At 36.6% G+C, this 19705-nt stretch overlaps 1 protein-coding gene across 4 annotated transcripts in view; it reads right to left on the bottom strand.

Moving 5' to 3' along the window:
- The window catches only part of fam13b (family with sequence similarity 13 member B), a 67744-nt gene that overhangs the window by 45398 nt on the left and 2641 nt on the right, over positions 1–19705 (bottom strand). For all 4 annotated transcript variants that reach the window (XM_005467272.4, XM_019364175.2, XM_005467275.4 and 1 more), the window contains exons 2-3: positions 5498–5650; positions 3777–3995 (exon numbers count right to left, since the gene is read on the bottom strand). In XM_005467272.4, the coding sequence (XP_005467329.1) occupies positions 3777–3942 (166 nt within the window). In that variant the 5' untranslated portion in view covers positions 3943–3995; positions 5498–5650. The remainder of the gene's footprint in view (positions 1–3776; positions 3996–5497; positions 5651–19705) is intronic.

Genomic DNA, 19705 nt, shown 5'->3' with positions numbered 1-19705 from the left:
GTGTGTGTGTGTGTGTGTGTGTGTGTGTGTGTGTGTGTGTGCGCAAAGACATTTGGTTATGTGGATTCTTCCCTTATCTATCAGAAAAAGCATGACCATACTGTAATGTCATTCGCATGTGAGGCAGCATCACAGAGTGTTTGTGACAGAAAAGCTAAACCAATCTGCAAATCTTGTCAAGGCTTTTTAGACGACATTTTTAGAATAACCAACATTTTTCCCCCTTGTTTACCAAACATATCAGTTGATCTTGTAAAACGATATCCTGATGTTATGCACTGCAATGTCACATGAATCTGCTGCAAAAGATTTTTGGTTCTTTTTCTGGATGTGTAACTACTACTTGGCTGCAGCTACCTGACCAACCACTTGTAAGTTGTTGAAGTAGCTTGTAAGTTGTAAGTTGTTTATACAAATTTGCCCAAAAATGTACTGAAACATATACAGCAATACGATGCATGTCATTTCACAGTCTTTCCTTTTCTTTTCAAGACGGCAACAGACTGAAAGGGAAAAGAGAGTAGACTTTACTAGACTCTACCTGTAAGAACAAAAGAAAAGGGGAATATTTGATAAAGGCATTAAAAGCAAAGCTCCAAAGAAATACATTGACTGCATGCATTTTCACCTGAAAACATCTTTTTAGTGGTGAGTGTTCTAGATCTGATGACTTATCGCTATCACAAATGTGCAAAAATGATCTGTTTTTGACAATACAACAAATATATGGTGTGGAAAAAAAAATCTATCTGTGTAGGGCTAAACTGATTTTCTTCTCATTATCAGCAAGTATTGACACATACTATCAATTGGGACCTAACAGTAAAGTAAATATTAGTGTGAATGTTATTTTAAAGGGGCAGATTTAAAGACAACAGGAAATGGTTAAAACTATATTTAAGTGGTAATGGTTTGATGTGTGGATTACATTTGATTATAGCCTCACTCTCCAGTTTCTTATCCGTTAACAAGCAAGATAACCAGGTCCAAATGATGACAGGAATCCTGTGGGACCTGCTCCCTTTTATATCTCCACAAAGCAGTCTAGATGAAGAACACCAGAGGTACACAGAGTGACAGCAGAGTTACACTAAAATAAAATAAAACGGTCTCTCTGTCTTTGCTGATCCATTAAAACACTGGGCATTTGCTCAGACATGCCTCTAATGTCTTCAGCTTTTGGCCACTGTCTTCTTTCAAAATGACATCTCACGTCATTTTCCTGCTTCAACTACTACCAGGCATCCCAGAGAGACTGAGGCCTTTTCACTGTCTTAGTAACTTCCTGACAGGCAGCACCGCTCTAATTAATGCACCAGCAGAGACCCTGGAGACTTATTACATAACCTCATGTGGTCAGAGAGCCCCCAAGTTACACAAATCACCAACCTGCTTCACTTGAAACAATTTGAAGTGGTACTTCATTTCAGTAGTGTTTAAAAAAAAAGTTCAGTGACAACTCCAGTGCTTTTGGGGATCCAGAAAAAGCGTATGTATTCAACACTTATTTACTTTAACGTGAAAATGTACCTAGTGTGTCCAGCGTCCCATTGACCTGCCCTGTAAGATTTATATCAAAGATGAATCCTATTTAAATGATCAGGATGCTTCCTGATAATCATTTTTTATTACTTTAAACCATTTATTGCCTTCTCAGGCAATTCCTTCATTTTATGTGGGATATATTTACAGCTGTGGAATTGCTTTTCAATCTCTAATGATACAAAGTACATCAACTGATCTTTACATGCTCTGCAATTTTTATCTCGTGAAGAAATTTTGCACACAGTAAGGGTAACGAGATACAAGTGTCTAACTGATATAACAAGGGTTAAACCAACAACATATCTTTAGCCTAAATACGACTGTCTGGCTTTAAAGAGCTATAAAACAAGTACTGATAGTGTAATCTAATCAGCACCAATATACAAGCCCAATTCAGATATGGTTAGTTTAAAAAACCCAACAAAACTTGGATCTGGTGAAAGAGTCAGGCATTTTACTTCTCATCTTTCAGACTGAGCTGTCTTAACTGCCAACTTCCTTTTTGTAAGAACATGACAGAAGACTGAAGTTACTGTTCTGTGACGCTCATACAGAAATGTTCTAGGGGGCTGTAGGAAAATCCAGGGCGAGCGCTTGGTAGGTTACTCTCTTCACTCTCTTCTGTTTTCACAAGTGAGGCTGAAGTTGACAGAAGTGTTATGTAACAGAAGGAAGCCAGCCGTGGAGCTGTCTGCCAGGGCCTTCAGAATTTATCTTATCAAAAACTGGATCCCACTAACAACATATTTTGGTTTTATCATGATGTAAGATGCTGTAGCTCAACAAAAGCAGGACTGAAACATCAGAGGCGTAATCTGATTTAGCTGAGCATCCAACATTTTGTACTGAGAAATTGTTTAAATTTTTGGCTCGACGTGTTTAGTTAAATAAGCAGAATTACATAAAGGTGCAACCCCTCGAGTCAAACTACAGCTAAAACGAAATAAAAGGATTTTGACCTCAGCTGCAGAGTTATTTCTACATTAAGTAAACTAACATTAGTGGTAATTACGTAAGATTATGTAATGCCTGTATCCTGCTACAAATTAAACGTTCCATGTAAATATGACTCATAAGTTTAACTGAGGGAGATGCAGCAGATCCTTACCAAAAAGAAATGAAGTGAAAGATCTGCTTCAGCCACATGCAACATTTAAGGCACCTCTTAAAATTTAATCACAAAAGACGTAGAGAGGAGCTTTAGCCCTACATGAAGCTCTCTGCTTCTTTTGTATACACTGAAGGTCCTTTGGCTATTTTAAGTTCATTTAAGAATTAAGCTACTTTCAGTAATATTGATAATCATTTAGACTATTTCGCTCTGATTTAATTTCAATAATTACTTCCTCCAAATCTTTTCCCTATTACTGGGCTATGTACCAGAGGCCTTTAAGGTGACAGTGATTAAACCATTACTTAAAAAGCTGTCACTTGACCCAGCTGTCTTAGCTAACTATAGGCCAATCGCCAATCTTCTTTTTATCCCCAAAACTCTAGAAAGAGTAGTTTTAAAACAGCTAACAGATCATCTGCAGAAGAACTGTTTATTTGAAGAGGTTTCAGAGCTCATCACAGCACAGAAACAGAAGTAGTGAAGGTCACAAATGATCTTCTTATGGCCTCTGACAGTGGACTCATCTCTGTGCTTGTCCTGCTAGACCTCAGTGCAGCACTTGATACTGCTGACCATAATATTTCATTACAGCATTTAGAGCGTGTTAAAGGTACTGCGCTGCAGTGATTTGAGTCTCTCTAATAAACTTCAATTTGTTAATGTTAATGGGGAGTCTTCTTCACACACTAATGTTAATTATGGAGTTCCATAGGTTTCTGTGCTAGGACCAGTTCTGTTTACTTTATACATGTAGAGTATACACTTTCCCTGCTATGCAGATGATACCAAGCTCTATCTTTCCATGAAGCCAGATGACACACTAATCAGTTAAACTGCACAAAACTGCAAGTTTTATTAAAGACATAAAGACTTGGATGACCTCCAATTTCCTGCTTCTAAATTCAGATAAAAGTGATATTATTGTACTTGTCTCTACAAATCTTAGAAATATGGTATCTAACCAGATACTTAACTCTGGATGGCATTACCTTAGCCTCCAGTAACACTGTGAGGAATCTTGGACCCGTTTTTGACCAGGATATGCATTTCAATGTGCATATTAAACAAATATGTAGGACTGAATTAAACTGAACTGAATTGTGTCTCAATCACTCACCGTGCTCCTCAATGTAGTCGACAATATCTTTTACTAGTGCAGGAACCTCATGGCCGCTGATTGTGTGTGTGTGTGTCACATCCTCCAGAGGAACACCAAAAACCCGTGTGGTGCTGGCTGAGCTCCCGCCCTCGTTGCCTGGCAACGGAGACACGCTCTTCCTCATGGCCCCCTGCTCCTCCTCCTCCTCCTCACCACAACCCCGCCAAGACCTCACGTCTTATAAAGGAAGAAATGGGTGAGATTAGACATAATGTGAGAGAAAGACAGAATGCAGCCTGGCTTAGAAAAAAAAAAAAAAAACACCTTCGTCCTTGATCATGTGGGCTTATAGATACCAAGAGTAATTATTTAGAGGCGCCAGTAAACAGTCATGGAGGACATACAGGACTGACTGGCTTTACGAACTGTTAAATGCCAGTGAGTGGGAGGGGGCAGGGCCACAGCTACCTGCAAGGGCATTTTGTAAAAAGAGGGTAGGTGGGGGAGAAGGACATCTTATGTCTGTTTTGTTTACAGTCTTCCAAAGACTGCATAATCAATTTACCAATAAATAAAGAAACAATCATTTTTGAGAAGCTTTACCCTGCAAATATTCAGATTCCAATTTCCTTTGACTAAAATGTGTAGTCAATAATCAAAATAGCTACTGACTAATTGTCTGGTTTTCAGTTTGTAATACTGTACCAGTGTTTTTATCCTATAAGAAATGTTGCATGACAAATCGCTTCGTTTGCTTCCTGCAGTCTTATATTACGTCTTCTGTCGTCCTCTGTAGCTTCTTTAGAGGTGATGACATTCAGGATGGGATGAAAATCAATGCAAAATAAGCAAATGAAAAGTCTGTTATTGACGTTGGTTGTTTGGTGAGTAATCTAAATGCAAACATCGACAGATGGTGTCCAGTCCACTCATCACTGGGGGAGGAACATCAGTTTATCAGAAATGTAATCTCAATTTGTTCCAGTGAAACTAATCTTACAGTATTATGTAACTAATGATAGCGGTCTTTTAAATGTAAGCAAGTAATCTGGCCTTATTTACAATAATGACATACAATGCAATATAAACATAAATGACATACAATATAAGTACATATTTTAATAGTTTCAAACATCAATGTTAAAACATTTTGATTTTCAGATGAAAATAGAAAAATATCAGCACTAATAATTTAAAATATTACAAAGAATGCATTGAACGTATGTAGATAAAGCTACATATATTCAGTGTGCTTCTCTTTTACTCTCTTGATATCCAGTTTGTTTTACAATATCAAGAACTACTATGTTTAAGCCTACTTTAACAGTTTGTTTGAATTATTACGTGAATACCTTAATAACATGTACCAATGACTGCTTATTTTACAGCCCCTGGCAGAGTTCATCAGCTGTAGGTAATTAATTCTTGGCTGTAGGATGATGTGCTCTTTGTATCCTCAAATCTGGGCTCTTTATGGCACCAAGAATCATAAAGGTAATAAAATGAAATCTAAGAAATAGTTTATAAGGAAGTGTGACAATGAGACATTATGATAAACTCGCTTTGGCAAGTTTACCACAATGTTGACTGTATTACATAAGTTCCAAACTGCTTAAAAAAAAAACTAACGTGCATATGTGCGTCTTATCTGTGATCATGGCTTAGAAATGCACCGAGTCTATTTTCCCCTTCAATTACGCATGTGGCTCGGTAAGTGTTGTGTGTTTGTGTGCACTCACCGTGTAGCAGTGAAAGTGTGTTCTATCCTCTCCTCCCCTGGCCAGTAAACCACTGAACCATCTATGGCTGCTTCAGGTTGTGGCAAAAGATGAGCCGGTAGTTCCTCATTGACAGACCGCTAATCCCTCGAACAGGATTCCCTTCTAGCTACACTGAGAAGAGAACCAGGAAAAGAAAAAAGATGGAGGGGAAAAGAAAAGGAGATGATGGCAGAAGAAAGACAGGATAAGGGTGGAGACAAAAAAGATGGAACGTTTTAATTAACCAATCACTGGTGTGTTGAAAAACATAATTAGTTACTTTCTGTAGTAACAATGGGTTTTATGTGGGCTATAGTTTTCCACTTCCAGTTTCTATTCTCAAGGTTTTATTCATACATTGCATGTTCATGGTTATTTAGTGATGAAAGATCCATTGGGCCCAATACCAAAACTGGAATCACAGCAAACCCACAACAGCAAGTTTCAGTTTCCCCTTCTCTCCTTCTAGTTTTTCTATGCTCCATGCCCATTTTCTTTTCATCTTTCTTCATTAAAATCCTTTCTTTCCTGTTTCTTCACTCCCCATTCTGTTTTTCTCCTCTCCTTGCTCGCTAATAAAATCTTCAAGGTTTGAGATATCAGGCTGTCTAAAAGTCAGCTGGAGAGCTGAATACAATAATTAAACCAATAAAGATTGTTCTGGAAAGCTGTGCTATAGTGTCTTACAGGCCTGTGCCTGCCCATATGCACAAAGAGTCCCATTTAATCTGTCTATGTTAGGTGTGTTCCTATTGACTTCCTGCCCCTTTACAGTGTGCATATATGTCTCAATACCGCCATTGTATGAATGTGAACTATTATTTGCCCAGAAAGGACATGGCTGCATGTTCGAATACGTGCAAAGTGAGTTCCAGCTGATGAGTGTACGTGTCTGAAAGTGCATTAGGAGGAAAATTGTACTTTTGCTTAACTGGTCAGTATGGAAATACGTACCACAAACTGTATTTTATGTTGATGAAGCAAAGGAAAGCCAGGTACAGTCATTTAGGCTCCAGGCTCAACGCAACAGTGTACAAATGCACTTTTCCATTTGACTCCTTTCTTCCCTATCTTTCCCTTTATTCACTTTTTGGCTGTGTGTTACACAACCCACCTGGCCTACTTGGATTTAACAGTTCTACATTAAGAGAAGCGCAGTAGTAGAGATAAACAGGAACAGAAATTGGCACGACAGGAAAATACTGACAGGTAAAAGATTTGCCTCTCTTTGCAAAAAAAGTAAAATTTCAAAATTACAACAGTACCTAAATCTCCTAAGCAGTCATCTGGATCATGTAAGTAAGACCATCAAATGCAGCCAGTTACAAACCTTTTTAAGAGCCTTGGCAACAACCATATGGAAATAAAGCCCTGTGCCACGTTATGAAAGCTATAAACTCTGAAAGCTGCAATCTCAAATCAGGAAAACCGTGAAAAAAGTCCAGGGCACTGACTTAAGCACTAACAATAAAATGAGCTCTTTGCCATTTTTGGTTAATATAAAACCTAAATCAACCATCAGTTTACTTGGAATCGTATTTCTGGGTTTTGTGGGACTCAGCTGAAACATATTTTGCATATTATAATTCTCAGGCACAGCCATGTTTCCTTGTTATACACAATGTGTGATTACATGTGCTATGTTGTGATGAAGAAAAGAGCTGCAATAAATATAGAAACAACTGTTTTCAGGTTTGGTTTTTAAGGCAGCACACATAATTATTGTCTCCTGTGCCATATGGTCTGTTTGGGGACTAAAGTTTTACTTACTCTCCTATCTGCTATTTTGTTTGAGTACCAGTGTTCCCATCTTACTGAACTGTTGTCTGCAAAAACTAAGAGAGTGGTATTTAATATCATAGCTTTCCCGATGACTACATAGCATATTTTACTTAAGTTCATCAAACTGACTTTTCAGTATCCTTGTGTTTGCCCACAGTTATTACTAATAAAGAGATTCTTCAGCCTCCGGTTTTTCTAAGGCCAACTGAACTGGCATTGCTAAGCCTCTTTAAAAGCCAGAGAAAATCCCACTGTTGCAGCTAAAACTCTTGTACTGGGTCAGAGCCCACACGCCACACGGCCTTGTTCTCGGAAAACTAAGTCATTATGCAAGCCCTAACTACTGTTTCTGAATATTGTTAGATGATTATTAATTCACCAGGCTGAAAGCTTTAATAGCAGAACACAAAAGCCTGACATTAACAGGCAGGTTCAAACCACTTGAGCATTGTCAGACAGAGGAACAGACAGATGAGGACAATCTCTAATCAAGAGATTAGACAACCAACTAAACCAAAGCCTTACCTGCTATGAAAATTTACTTTAAAAGATCTCTGCAGTGTTTGGTCAGCAATAGAACTGCTTGTATGCTTCTGTCTGATTGTCTTAAACCCCTATACATTTTACAATGTCCTTCTAAACAATAAGGGGCATTGTTGAACGTGATAAATTTTGCTTGAGGAAAGAAAAATAAACCTGAATAAGAATGAGGAAGGAAGGTGTTCAAAGAAAAAGACACACACCCAGAAAGGTGTACACAGAGACACACGGCTAAACAATAAGACGGTAAAAAGCCATGAGCTCACACATTTCAATTGGGAGGGACCGTGTGGTCCAATAAAGAACCGGAATGCATATCATTTGGGAACAGGCAAATTCTTATTGTTTCCCTCGCAACAGCTGCGACAGATGATGAAATGACTGGAATCATTTGTTTCACATTTGCTTATTAGATGCCAAAACATCATACTGTTTTGGCATCTAATAAACATTCAGGCGTATGGCTCTGCTAGTCTTCTGGCATTTTCCAATTGTACTTTATAGTCTCACTAGAATAAACACGGTCAGTTGATGTGCTAAAGAAAGCACAGAAGATAAGCTAAATTAACTGTTTCACCCTCTGAAAGTCAAACACTGCTAATGAAAAGACTTGGTTAATGTTTGACTATGAGGATTTCTGGTTTTTGAGCTTAAGGTGCAGAAGGGACAGAAACAAATTTGAAATGAATCACTTATGATCAGAACTTTCAAAGTAAAATACAAGTTTGCAGAAACTGAGTTAAGGTGGCAAGATTTTTTTTCCAGGGAATATATTCACAACTAATCATGTGATTTGAGTCAGTTCAACTACACCTGCCGGGAGAATCAGATTCTGGATCGTGACTCTATCCAATAAGCTTGCCATGTGACTTGTATCACATTTCAGTATGGCAGCACCTGTGTTCACATAGATATGAAACCTGAACAGAAAGATCAGAGGTTCCACAATATGACTATAAACAATATTAATGAAAGATAACATAACCACATTGTTCACTGACATGGTCCAAGTGATAACAGCAGCAAAAAAAAAAGAAAAGAAAAAACTATGAGAACAAAAGACTTGTTAAGTTGAACCTCTGATGTGCAAAACAGTGTCTTTTCCATTAAAACAGAGTCCATGACCACAATGGAAATAAAATATTCACAGGGCATTATAAATAAATCAGCAAATTCTCCCCAACGCACACCATGGTGTGAAATCTACTGAAAAAAAGAGATCAAAGTGGTTCAATTCTGCAGTCTGTGATCAGTTGCCAAACTATCATGGTCAAACTAAATGAGGGAAGTACAAAGTGACAAAAAGAAGGTTGGAGGAAGTAGCTGGGCCAGGAATTCTCTTCATAAGAACAAACCCAGAAACTGCTCCTGTTTCCTGCATTTCAGTAGTTCTGCTTTTCGTTCTCAATTATGTACTGTCTTAAATTTCTGAGCTTAAAAAAATATTTGCATATTTGAATTCGTGTAATAGTTTATTGGAACTTGGGTGTCTACGTGACTCATCTGCCTCACAAATCTATTCCGAATTTCTTGAACCTTGCCCCTGAACAATTCTTGCCAAGTATATTACTTAAACACATTAAAGAAAAAAAACAACTAATGAAACTAAAGTAAAAACTAAAGTAAAAAACTGAAGTAAAAATTTTGATACAATAAAAACCCAGTCTTAAAACTTAGTGAAACATAAGACCTAAGACGTAACATAAGACCTAAGGCGATAGAACGATAACGATATGTATTGCGAAATAACTTTTTCTTGATAGAAAAATTAAACTATTGCGATAGGCCTCATCTCTCTTGTCCTCTTAAAAAAAAAAAAAAAAGAACAGCCAATCCAAATTAAGTAGCGCAGAGCCGAACCAATCACAGCCGCAGCGTCACGTCACGTGACTTGTTACGTACAGCACAAGTGCCAAGGCGCACATGTGTATTTGTTTGGGAAGCAGCCAGCCGGGCTGCCCAGGTAATGGAGGAAATGAGTGTGCCGACTAGAGAAAAATCAACCGAGAGCGTGAGCGAAGGTTACCGAAGAAAAAACAGATGATGGTTCCAATGCCGGAGAGAATGTCGAACGGAAAGGCCATAGAAGTTCCGTAGTGTGAAGGTTTTTCGGCTATTTCAAGTCTGACAAAAAACAGAGTAGCGCGCACTGTAAATTGTGCCGAAAGTCTGGAAATACAATAAACCGGTGCATGCTCAATCTCTGACTGAAAGCGCTAATTCGTCATTCGGCTTTTGTCAGACTAAAGTAACTGTTAAAACTGTTTGAAAAGCTAAGCTATACAACAAGGAGAGATTGAGAATTTCCTCTTAGTTCTCAGTTTATTTGATATCGACAAAAGTTAGTCAATTTTGTCTGTTCTTCTGTAAAACAAACTAAGATTTATTTTTAGAATTAATATTTTGTTTCTAAGTGGAATTGACAATTTAGTGGTCTGTTTTGTTTGTTCTATTTTGAAACTTAAACGCTTTAGCGGCTGCCCTTTGTGTAGTTTGCAATATTTGCCTTTATTTATCTGAAAAAGTCTCATGTTCCTTAAGTACATCTACCCTGTTGAACTTATTATGGGAAATAAATATTTAAATCAAAACAAGCTGCTGATTATTTCACATTTTACTTGTGAGCAACGGCACATTTAAATCTTACAAATATAGTTATTTGGCTTATATTGTGATGTATATCGTTATCGCCTGAAATGAAAAAAACATATCGTGATATGAAAAAATCTTATATCGCCCAGCTCTAATACATACAAAGAAAAAAAATCTTCAAGAAAGAGATTTTCATTCTCTTTCCTGAAAGTCTTAAAAGGTAAAACGTGAGAAGAAACATGAATCCCCTTAACTTTATCAACTTTTATGGTCTGCCATAAAACCATTATTATGGCCTCATATTTCCACACGCACCTACTGTGTTAGGTGTATTGGACTCAAGTCATTTGTTACATGTATCCATTGGTTGTTAAGTCTTTACTTAAGTCGATAATGTTGGAATGACCCACACCAACCCCACCCCCAATAAAAGGTCTGTCACTGAAGTACTGAAGATGACACGTCACTTTAAGCACTCATCAAATGTTTCAGGCATTGGTATTTATCATTCAGGGTGTGTATACTTAAACATTAAACATTTTCTGTGCCACCTGATTTGCAATCTGAGTTACTGAGCACAAAGTGGTGGCTTTTAAATTGAGACTTACTCATTTACTCAGATACCACTTACAACATGTCACCTCAGAGAAATGGTGTTAATTTTCTACTACCTTGAGCCCAGTTAGCCATTCGTAATGTTTAACTAATTTAAAAGAACCTGAATAACACGAAGCATATCAAAAACCTGCTAAGCACAGCTAGTGATTATGTTGATCCCAGCAGCTAAGGTGTTTTTACATACACAGCTGTATCAGTCTCAGTATGCAAAACATTAACAGATAGGGGTTCGAAAAATAAAGTTTGCAGATGAAAGCCCGTAAAAGAAAGTACGAACACAAAGACAGGAAATACAACATCTATTAAAACATTTATAAATCAAAAACATATAGGTGGTGTGAAAGCTGACCTAAAACCTGTCTGTGCACATTTTAAGCTGTCTGGTATTAGTGCCAAGTCTTTTCATTTGCCTTGTAGCACTAAGCCACCCTAATGATACACCCTGTCCCAGCAAAAGGATGTTGTTGTAATGTTGTAATAACTTCCTTGTTTTCTTCTTCTTGTATCTGTACATTTTAGTGACATGCTGTTAGCAGGTAATGTTCACTATCTGCATGAATGGCAACAACAGAGAGCAGGAATTTTGGTGAAAAATAAATACTCTGTCATTTAGATTCTCGCTGCAAGAATTACAAGTTTGATACTTATTTTTTTTATTTTTTTTATTTTCCATTTGTAGAATTTAAGAAAAAATATTAAGTAATTTAAAAAAAATATATACACAGATAGCACTATCTTTTGTGTTAAAAAGCCTAAAGGTTGAATAACATCTAATGTTATTACATAAACTGTTCATGGCAAGTGTATAAAGCAACAGAATAGAAGGATTATATATAAATAGATGTAAATATAAATAAATACATTTTCCTACTAAGACTCAAGTAGATACTACAGCTCTATCTAGCTTAATCTGTAGATTAGTTTTAGAGTTGAAGAGTATTATTTAGCATTCAGTCATTTATTAGTACAAAATCAAATATTTTGTGGATAGTTAACATTTTTAATTTTAGGTTACAGTTTTATTTTATTTTACAATTTTGAAATTCTAGTCTATTTCTTGGAGGCAGACAGCAGCAGGTCAAGTCAGGCTCAGAGTCTAAGATACAGACAGATGGGGGAATACAGAAGGAGTAGAGTTATAGAGAATAAAAGAGCATCATAAAGAGAATGGCTAAACAGATTGGCTGAAAGAATAAGAATAGGAAAAGCAAAGGGGAAAAATTGAGTAGTGTATCCACACAAAGACGGCACATCATTTTTACAATTTGTTTGTGTTTTATTTTTCTTATGCCTAATGAGGAAAACTGGCAATTACCTTGCTCAATCAGAATCCTGTTTGTGTGCAGAAACACTAATGAAGTCACAGAAGAAAGGGCAAGTGAGGTAAGGAGAAGATCAGGAGAAAAAAAAGGCAGTAAAGCTGGTGTTTGCCCTTGAATCATCATCAGCAGCTCACTGCTCTAGCCTAGTTTAGCTGCTCCTTCTGTGATAAATTAATAAGCACATGTCTTTGGGGGATATCTTCTTTTCAGGCCTCTCTTTCCCTCAAGAAACATTCACAATCTTCCTGTTAATTATTTTGAAGATGCAGGGGTCATCTAATAAAAATAACCATTTCAAGATATATTTCTATACCATTTCATGTCAAATGAAAAGCAAATTGTACTTTAAAAACTAGTTCAATTGGCTGTCAAATGTTGGTTAGCTTGATTTTCTTTGAAGCTAGAGAATCTGATGAATATGACAGATCAAGGGGGTGAACAGAGCTAAATCTTGTTTCATGTACTCCAACAAATCCAGCCTATGCAGCACGCGTCATATCATTCTGGACAGTCATTTAGAAGATGCAACCTACAGACATTTTTGGAAACTGTAACAGATATTGTCTGCTACTTTATACTGATATTTTATGGATAAACAACCAACTGATTTATGAAGGCCTTTGAATTAATTTGTCTTAAAATTTCATCCGACTTATGTGCCTTTCAAGGGAAACAGTAAAAAAAAAACAACCTTTCTTAGCTTCCCAGAAGGGCTTTGACATTGAAAAACGCTCTAACGCCTACAGTGGAAACACAAGTGCAGCTCTGTGCAGCCAAATGTGGGAGTGGAGGGAAAGCAGCATTTTGTTTGGGACATTTGCATAAAGTTTGATTGGTTGCCATCTGGGTAAACAGACATACAGAATTTATTTTTTTAACACTTTACCAATAACCCAAATCGGATTTTTCTTCAACTAAAGAAATGGTTAAGGTCATATTTTATTAAATATAACCATCTTAAAAAAGGTAACTTGCACACGAACTGTGCAATCTCCCAGAGAAGTCTATTATACAGTATACATACTGTATATTACTGTCTAAGCATTGGCTATATACTGTAGCTTTACTGTCGTGAATTATACCATGTCTGGATGACAGTAGGCCATTACTTGAACATTCAGCAATGTTACATAAAAGATAAAAGTGACTTTTGATAGTGTATTATCAACTTTTAGTGCAGCCTCTTTATCACGCCAATCCCGATAGAGCAATTATGTAGTTGAAGATTTTTTTGTTTAGAGGCCTTATATCATAAACGAATTATTATTTTCCTCAGGCCTTCAGAGGTGAAAACCGTGCTTTAAATTGTCCCCCTGGAGCTAACACTAATATATCCTTAAAAAACTAAGTAATAATAAACCAGTGGTTTTTGATCAAACGATAGCATCTACAGCAACAAAGTAATTACCCTCTATCAAGAAAAATTATGCAAAAGATTATGAACAAGAACATTAATTACTGTAAAATTGGGGTTTTAATTCAACAGACTGATTTCAAACTGGTACTGTTAAGTAACTGCAGTTGTCATTTTAACATTCAGGTGTGGTTCACACAAAATTCAGCAGGTGTATAATCTATGGATAGGTTTTGTATGGTGATATATATTTCATGTCTTGTATGCATATTATTTTGGTTATTTATTTTGATGGTACTGATATCTATTAAATACATAGTAAATACAATTGCTATGTCTTTCTTTTTTCTTAGTTGCCATGGTGACAAAATATGCACCACTGGTGTGAAGTACACTTCCTACTGAAATACACGACTTACACATTTGAAAGTAAATGTTTTGTTTCCACAGCTTTCATATACCTCAACACATTCATTTCAGTTCACCATCAAAGCATCACAGATTAGGTGGTAGCCCGACCTTAGCAGAGCTTGGAGGAGCTACTGGGCCCAGCTTGCTTTGAGGCAATGACGTTGAGCTTTATTGATTTAGCATCGATCTGTATCACCTCTTTCTCTCACTCGTTCTCACATTGATGGAAATTTCCAAATGTCTGCACTCCAACTTTGGGCCAGTATTCTGCCGGTATTTTACTTCACTGTTGCCTTTGTACATCGTGTATGTCTGGCATCTCTGTGAAAGCAGTGACGGTGCAATGGGAAAGTCAAACTCAAACAATGAGGAAATCCCAAGCCTGTTGTCCAGTACCACAGAATGAACATTCTTTGCATTACTATACAAAGACTGCATGAGGCTCAATTAACACAGAACTAATAGCCTACACAGGATAGTACAAGTCTTGTCATTCCCATCTGTGTGTGAGCTCCTGTGTGTAAACAATAGATCAAAACACCAGCTGTGAGCATAAGCTGACAAATGAACAGGCTGAAGAGCATTTAAACAGTGACCAAGCAAAATCTGATACGAGTTCAAGCTATAGTTTCACAGAGAATAGAGGAAGTGACATTTTAATTATAGCTTTTGCTGCTGTCTTTTACTTCCTTTAACTGCATCTTTTTATATTTTTAACTTGTTTTAAGTGAACAAATCTACATGGTGGTAAGTAGTTAGGCTAATTAAGAAGGATATTTTAGCCATTACGTTTAGGCAGTTTTGCATTCTCACCAAAAAGGGCAGAGAAATGAGCTTAGATCAATGAGGATTTGCTTCTCAATAATTGCTCTGTAGCCACAAGTCAATGCTTGTTCTCCACATGCATCGAACACACAAAAGAGTCGATTTTCTCTTCAAGATGCACTTGCTAAATTTTGTTTGCCATTTTTTACTATGATAAGAAGAGAGGTATAATAGATAATTAAAGTCAATGCAAATGACCAAAAATGTAATTGAAAAAGCACCATTTTTTTACCCAACTCATTCCACGTGTGGAAAAAGGAACAGCATGTACAAAGTATCCAGAGTAATGATGTAATTTTCTTTTTGTAAGTAGAAACCCATCTGGGAAAACTGAAACACACAACAGAATCTAGAAAGACTGTGCACTTATTAAAGTGTAATGTAAACAAAATATTAAGGATGGGAAACAATTCATATTATTGTTTGCAGACTTCAAGGGAACTGTTTCATGATATTATAATCACTTAGTTGTTGTTGTTCAACCTAATGATTCTGATACTTAAAAACTAACATAAATAATTATTAAAATGTAGTTTCCCATGCATGTCTAGTTTTATATAATGCATGGCCTTTGTGTACAACTTTAAACAGTTCTAATGTGTTTGCTATGATTTTTATAAATGTTTAAAAATATTTCCTTAATTTTACTGATTTATATGAACAGTAATAGAGAGTATCCATCATATTCATGTAACATTGTAACATAAACCCCTAATGTGCCCAGATGAAAATAAACCAAAGTACATCCCATTAAATGAGTTTCTGTGCAAAAGCCAATGCTGAACAAGTGAGCACAGCTGATCCCAGATCTAAGTAAGAAATGACTTGACCTGAAATGGCTCCAGAGCAGTGTTGAGAGGTTTTAATAGCTGAGTTTGCTGCCAGCAAACTAACTTTACCCTTCAATCCAAGCCAAACAGCACTACTGCCAAATCAAGACAGGAAAACTCACCTCTGAGGTCAAGGTCAAATTAATGTATTAGCCATTTGCAAAGCCTCGCCCTACCTGTAACAAGTATAATTCAAGAGGTTTGAAAGCATGCAGTAACAGCTGACTGACTGTTGGCTTTACTGACTGCAATTTGCCTTAAACAGGACTTAAAACAAGGGTGAATTCAAGTTTTGTTTTTACTGATCACCCACCCCAGTTGTGATAGTATATGTGAAATATGTGTGAAGTCACTTACATACATTATAAAGAAAAAATAATCAACAAAAGTGAGTCACTATTTCTTTCTACTAATAAAAAACAAGGAAACTTGGGCAACTAAACCAATTCAGTCTTTAGTTTCCAGTAGCTGTTTTATATATATATATATATATATATATATATATATTTATAATTATGCAAACCAAAACTGAAAATAGATATAGAAACCAATACGCTTAGAGATATTTAGCGACTGGGGCTTTCCAAAGCAGGAAGAAAACCACAGACTTAATATACAAAGGTCTGCAAATATTGTAGAAAATAGTGCTAAGAGTTACACATATATTTTATGGTCATTGTCATTCTGTATTTCCAGTCATATGACCTTGCTCACCATGCAATCTCTGTGGTTGCTCGACACTCAGCAGATGCTGTACGGCTAGGGCACTGCCCTTAAACCTACTGAGAACACGGTGTCAGCCCCAGATTACTTAACCCTAACCAGCTGCTCAGTACAGGATTTCTCCATCTGCCTAATTGAATACTGTAGCCCTCTGCTTTTCAAATGAACTCCAAACTAAAATTAAGAACTGCTTTCATCAAATAACTACAGCAAATAGAAACAAGATCAAAACCAGTGAGAAGTATACTGTTTATCTACTAACATACTAAACAAAGTGAATTATTTTAAACGTATAAATGTAATTATCAATTTCTGATGTGGAATTTTCAAACATTGTAAATACAAATTATCAAAAGATTGTAACCACTCTCTATTGGACTATTGTTGCTGCCCAAACAGTTCTGACCCACAAAGCCTGGAGGCTGCAAGGCCTTTTAAGGTATTTCGCACTCAGACATGAGCAAAAAGATCCATCAAGTCTTTCAAAGTGTAATAAGGGTTTTGGTTTACTTCCCCCCCCCCAAACTCCATCTCTCTTTTTCATAGTTTTTCCCTTCATGGTACTCATCACTGATCTTTTAAAGATGATCAGTCAGATCTTTACACAAGACTGATTCTCTAGCACTCTCCATAGATCAGTTTATACGTGGGACATTTAGTTTATACCAGACCTAAGTGCTATCTATCCCCCTTACCACTCTCCTTGCTGACCACTTCTGCAAAGTATTATTTCATACCACAAGGAGCTTGATAACTTACATACTTTTTAGAAGTAGTCACAAACTGTACTTTCACGTGACTTCCTGATTTCATAATTACCCGACACAGCGATTTTTACTGAGGAAGCTGTCATTGAGGAAACAGTGATAGCTCCATGTTTGAGAGCACTTAGCAATTACATCAAAAGGATCATACTAGTCATATCTGTTGGTGGAAGTCCTAAAGCATGTACGCGTTTGGCATTTATCAAACCAAAGGGTGATTTTCATCATTTGTACAGTTAAAGTTCTGATATTCTTTGTTATTCAAGGTAAATGACAAAATATGGGGAAAAAAGCTTCTATGAGGTTTTTTTTTTTTTTCTCATGTAGAAGCTTTTGTTTCTTCAGCCACCCAGTGAACCATCTCCATTTACACAGTCTTTGAGCCAGGTCAGTGACACACAGCATGACACTGCCTTTGGGCAGTTTTGGTTTAATTTACAACAGAAGGCAGTGCTTTGGATTTCCTCAGCTTGTAGCTACATACTTTGATATTGTTACTCCTTTTCATGGGAGTTTGTTGTTTTCCATCACTGAGTACTTAGTCTTGTGCTTACACATGACATACAAACATACAAATGGTGTTTTCACCAATTCTACTAGTTATAAGTTATGGAGCATATTTGATATACAAGTGCTAACATAAACCTAATGAGATTTAACTTTGTAACTTTCTGGTAGTATTGCTCCAGCTTTAGCAAACTTTGGGGCATATTTAGTTTGGCTTGAGGCCCTATCCACAGCATCTTAAAAAAAAAAAAAAAAACATTCAATGACCTGGCAACAATAGTTTCACACTCCAGGCAGCTGTGTGATTTTGACACTGCTGTGTGTGCGTGTGTTTTTCCTTCCATATAAAAACTATGGGTCGTCTTACATGTATGTCTTATCTGACACTGTAGGAGGCTGGAGAGTTCTGACTCTGTTGGTATGTGCATACGTGAGAGACTCCATATAAAGGGCTGCAGGTTCAGTTTAAGTACACTTAATGTGAATTGAAAAAAAAAAAAAGTAAATTCCTTATGCATCTTAATGACCTCCATATTCACAATTATCCAAAATAGCTGGGAATCTGTATGGAATATTGGAGCATTAATAGCTAGTTACATTTAGTTAATAGGTGACTAGAGGTAAAATAATTACTCTAATTATTAAATTTCCAGCTGTTAACATCTAGGCATCTCATGAAAAAAAATACTAACTTATCCAATTATTCTTGAATGTGGCATATGGATCCCCTACTCAACCCAGTGAGCTACGCCAGCACCCAGTCACTACTCATTTTTTATTAGTGGATGACAACTTGAGTATTTGAAAATCATACCGATTCCTGTCACAATATGAGAAATTACTGCTTTTTCTCCCGTATTTAGGGCTTAATATGTTACACTCCACTCTAAGAGTCTCTAAGAGTAAGAGCCATTGTCACCATTTTTGGAAAATTTACAGTTTCATCCATCCATCTTACCCAACTTACGGCTGGAACAGTTCTCTCAGTTTTCATGTAGTGAGAGGTAAAGTACTCCCTAGACAGGCTGCCAGTCTGTTGTAGGGCTAGCATAAATGGAAAGTCATCCCTTCACACTCACATACACACCTATAGCCAATTTCGAATCACCAGTTAACCTAACATGCATGTATATACACTGTGGGAAAAAAGTGCATATACATTGAAAAAAATCACTGGAGGAGTAATAAAAATTTAAAATAGATTTTAACTACAGTTAAACATTGAGTTAAAGCTAATGCAGCCCATTTCAAAACCAATCACAATAAAATCATACTGATCAGTTTTTATTAGAGAGAGGTTTGCGCTCCCATTATCCAGTCCATTTACACCAACAACTCCAGAACTCAACTCTAGAATGACCATAAAGCTGAATCAACACTTTGCGTAAACAGTTTCATCAAACATGGAGCATTATAACCTTTATTAAGGTAGACTTTATTGGAGGACTGTTGTATAAGACCACTTTAGATTGTAAAGTACTGTCAGATTAAATCCAAGGTGTTTTTACAGCAGCTGACTTTACAACTACTTTTCATTTTTTCCACTGACCTGTATAGATCCACCTGTTGTTTCTTAGACATTAGAGTTTTGGTAACAGGTTATACTGTACTGAGAAGGCCTAAGACTAAAGTAGATAAAAACAATTCTTATTTTATATCTGAAGAGCTCAACACAATATAGAAATAAATCAGAGGTTGCTTCTGTATTAAATTACTGCCAGGACAGTTTTGTGACATAAATAACATATAATCTAATTTTTTTTAAGCTTTTTGTTAATAAACTAGTATCAAAAACAAAGATGTTGTCTGGACAGCTCTTAACATAACTGTTAGAAGTCTTTCAGCCTTTTGTAACAATCCTGGTATATATTTACCCATTATAAAACTGATAAAATTGACTCATGAAGACCAATGCAAAT

This window comes from Oreochromis niloticus, linkage group LG2, assembly GCF_001858045.2.
Source record: "Oreochromis niloticus isolate F11D_XX linkage group LG2, O_niloticus_UMD_NMBU, whole genome shotgun sequence".
Classification (NCBI taxonomy): Eukaryota; Metazoa; Chordata; class Actinopteri; order Cichliformes; family Cichlidae; genus Oreochromis; species Oreochromis niloticus.
The sequence above is the reverse complement of the archived record's forward strand: the minus strand, read 5'-3'. Positions and strand labels throughout refer to the sequence as shown.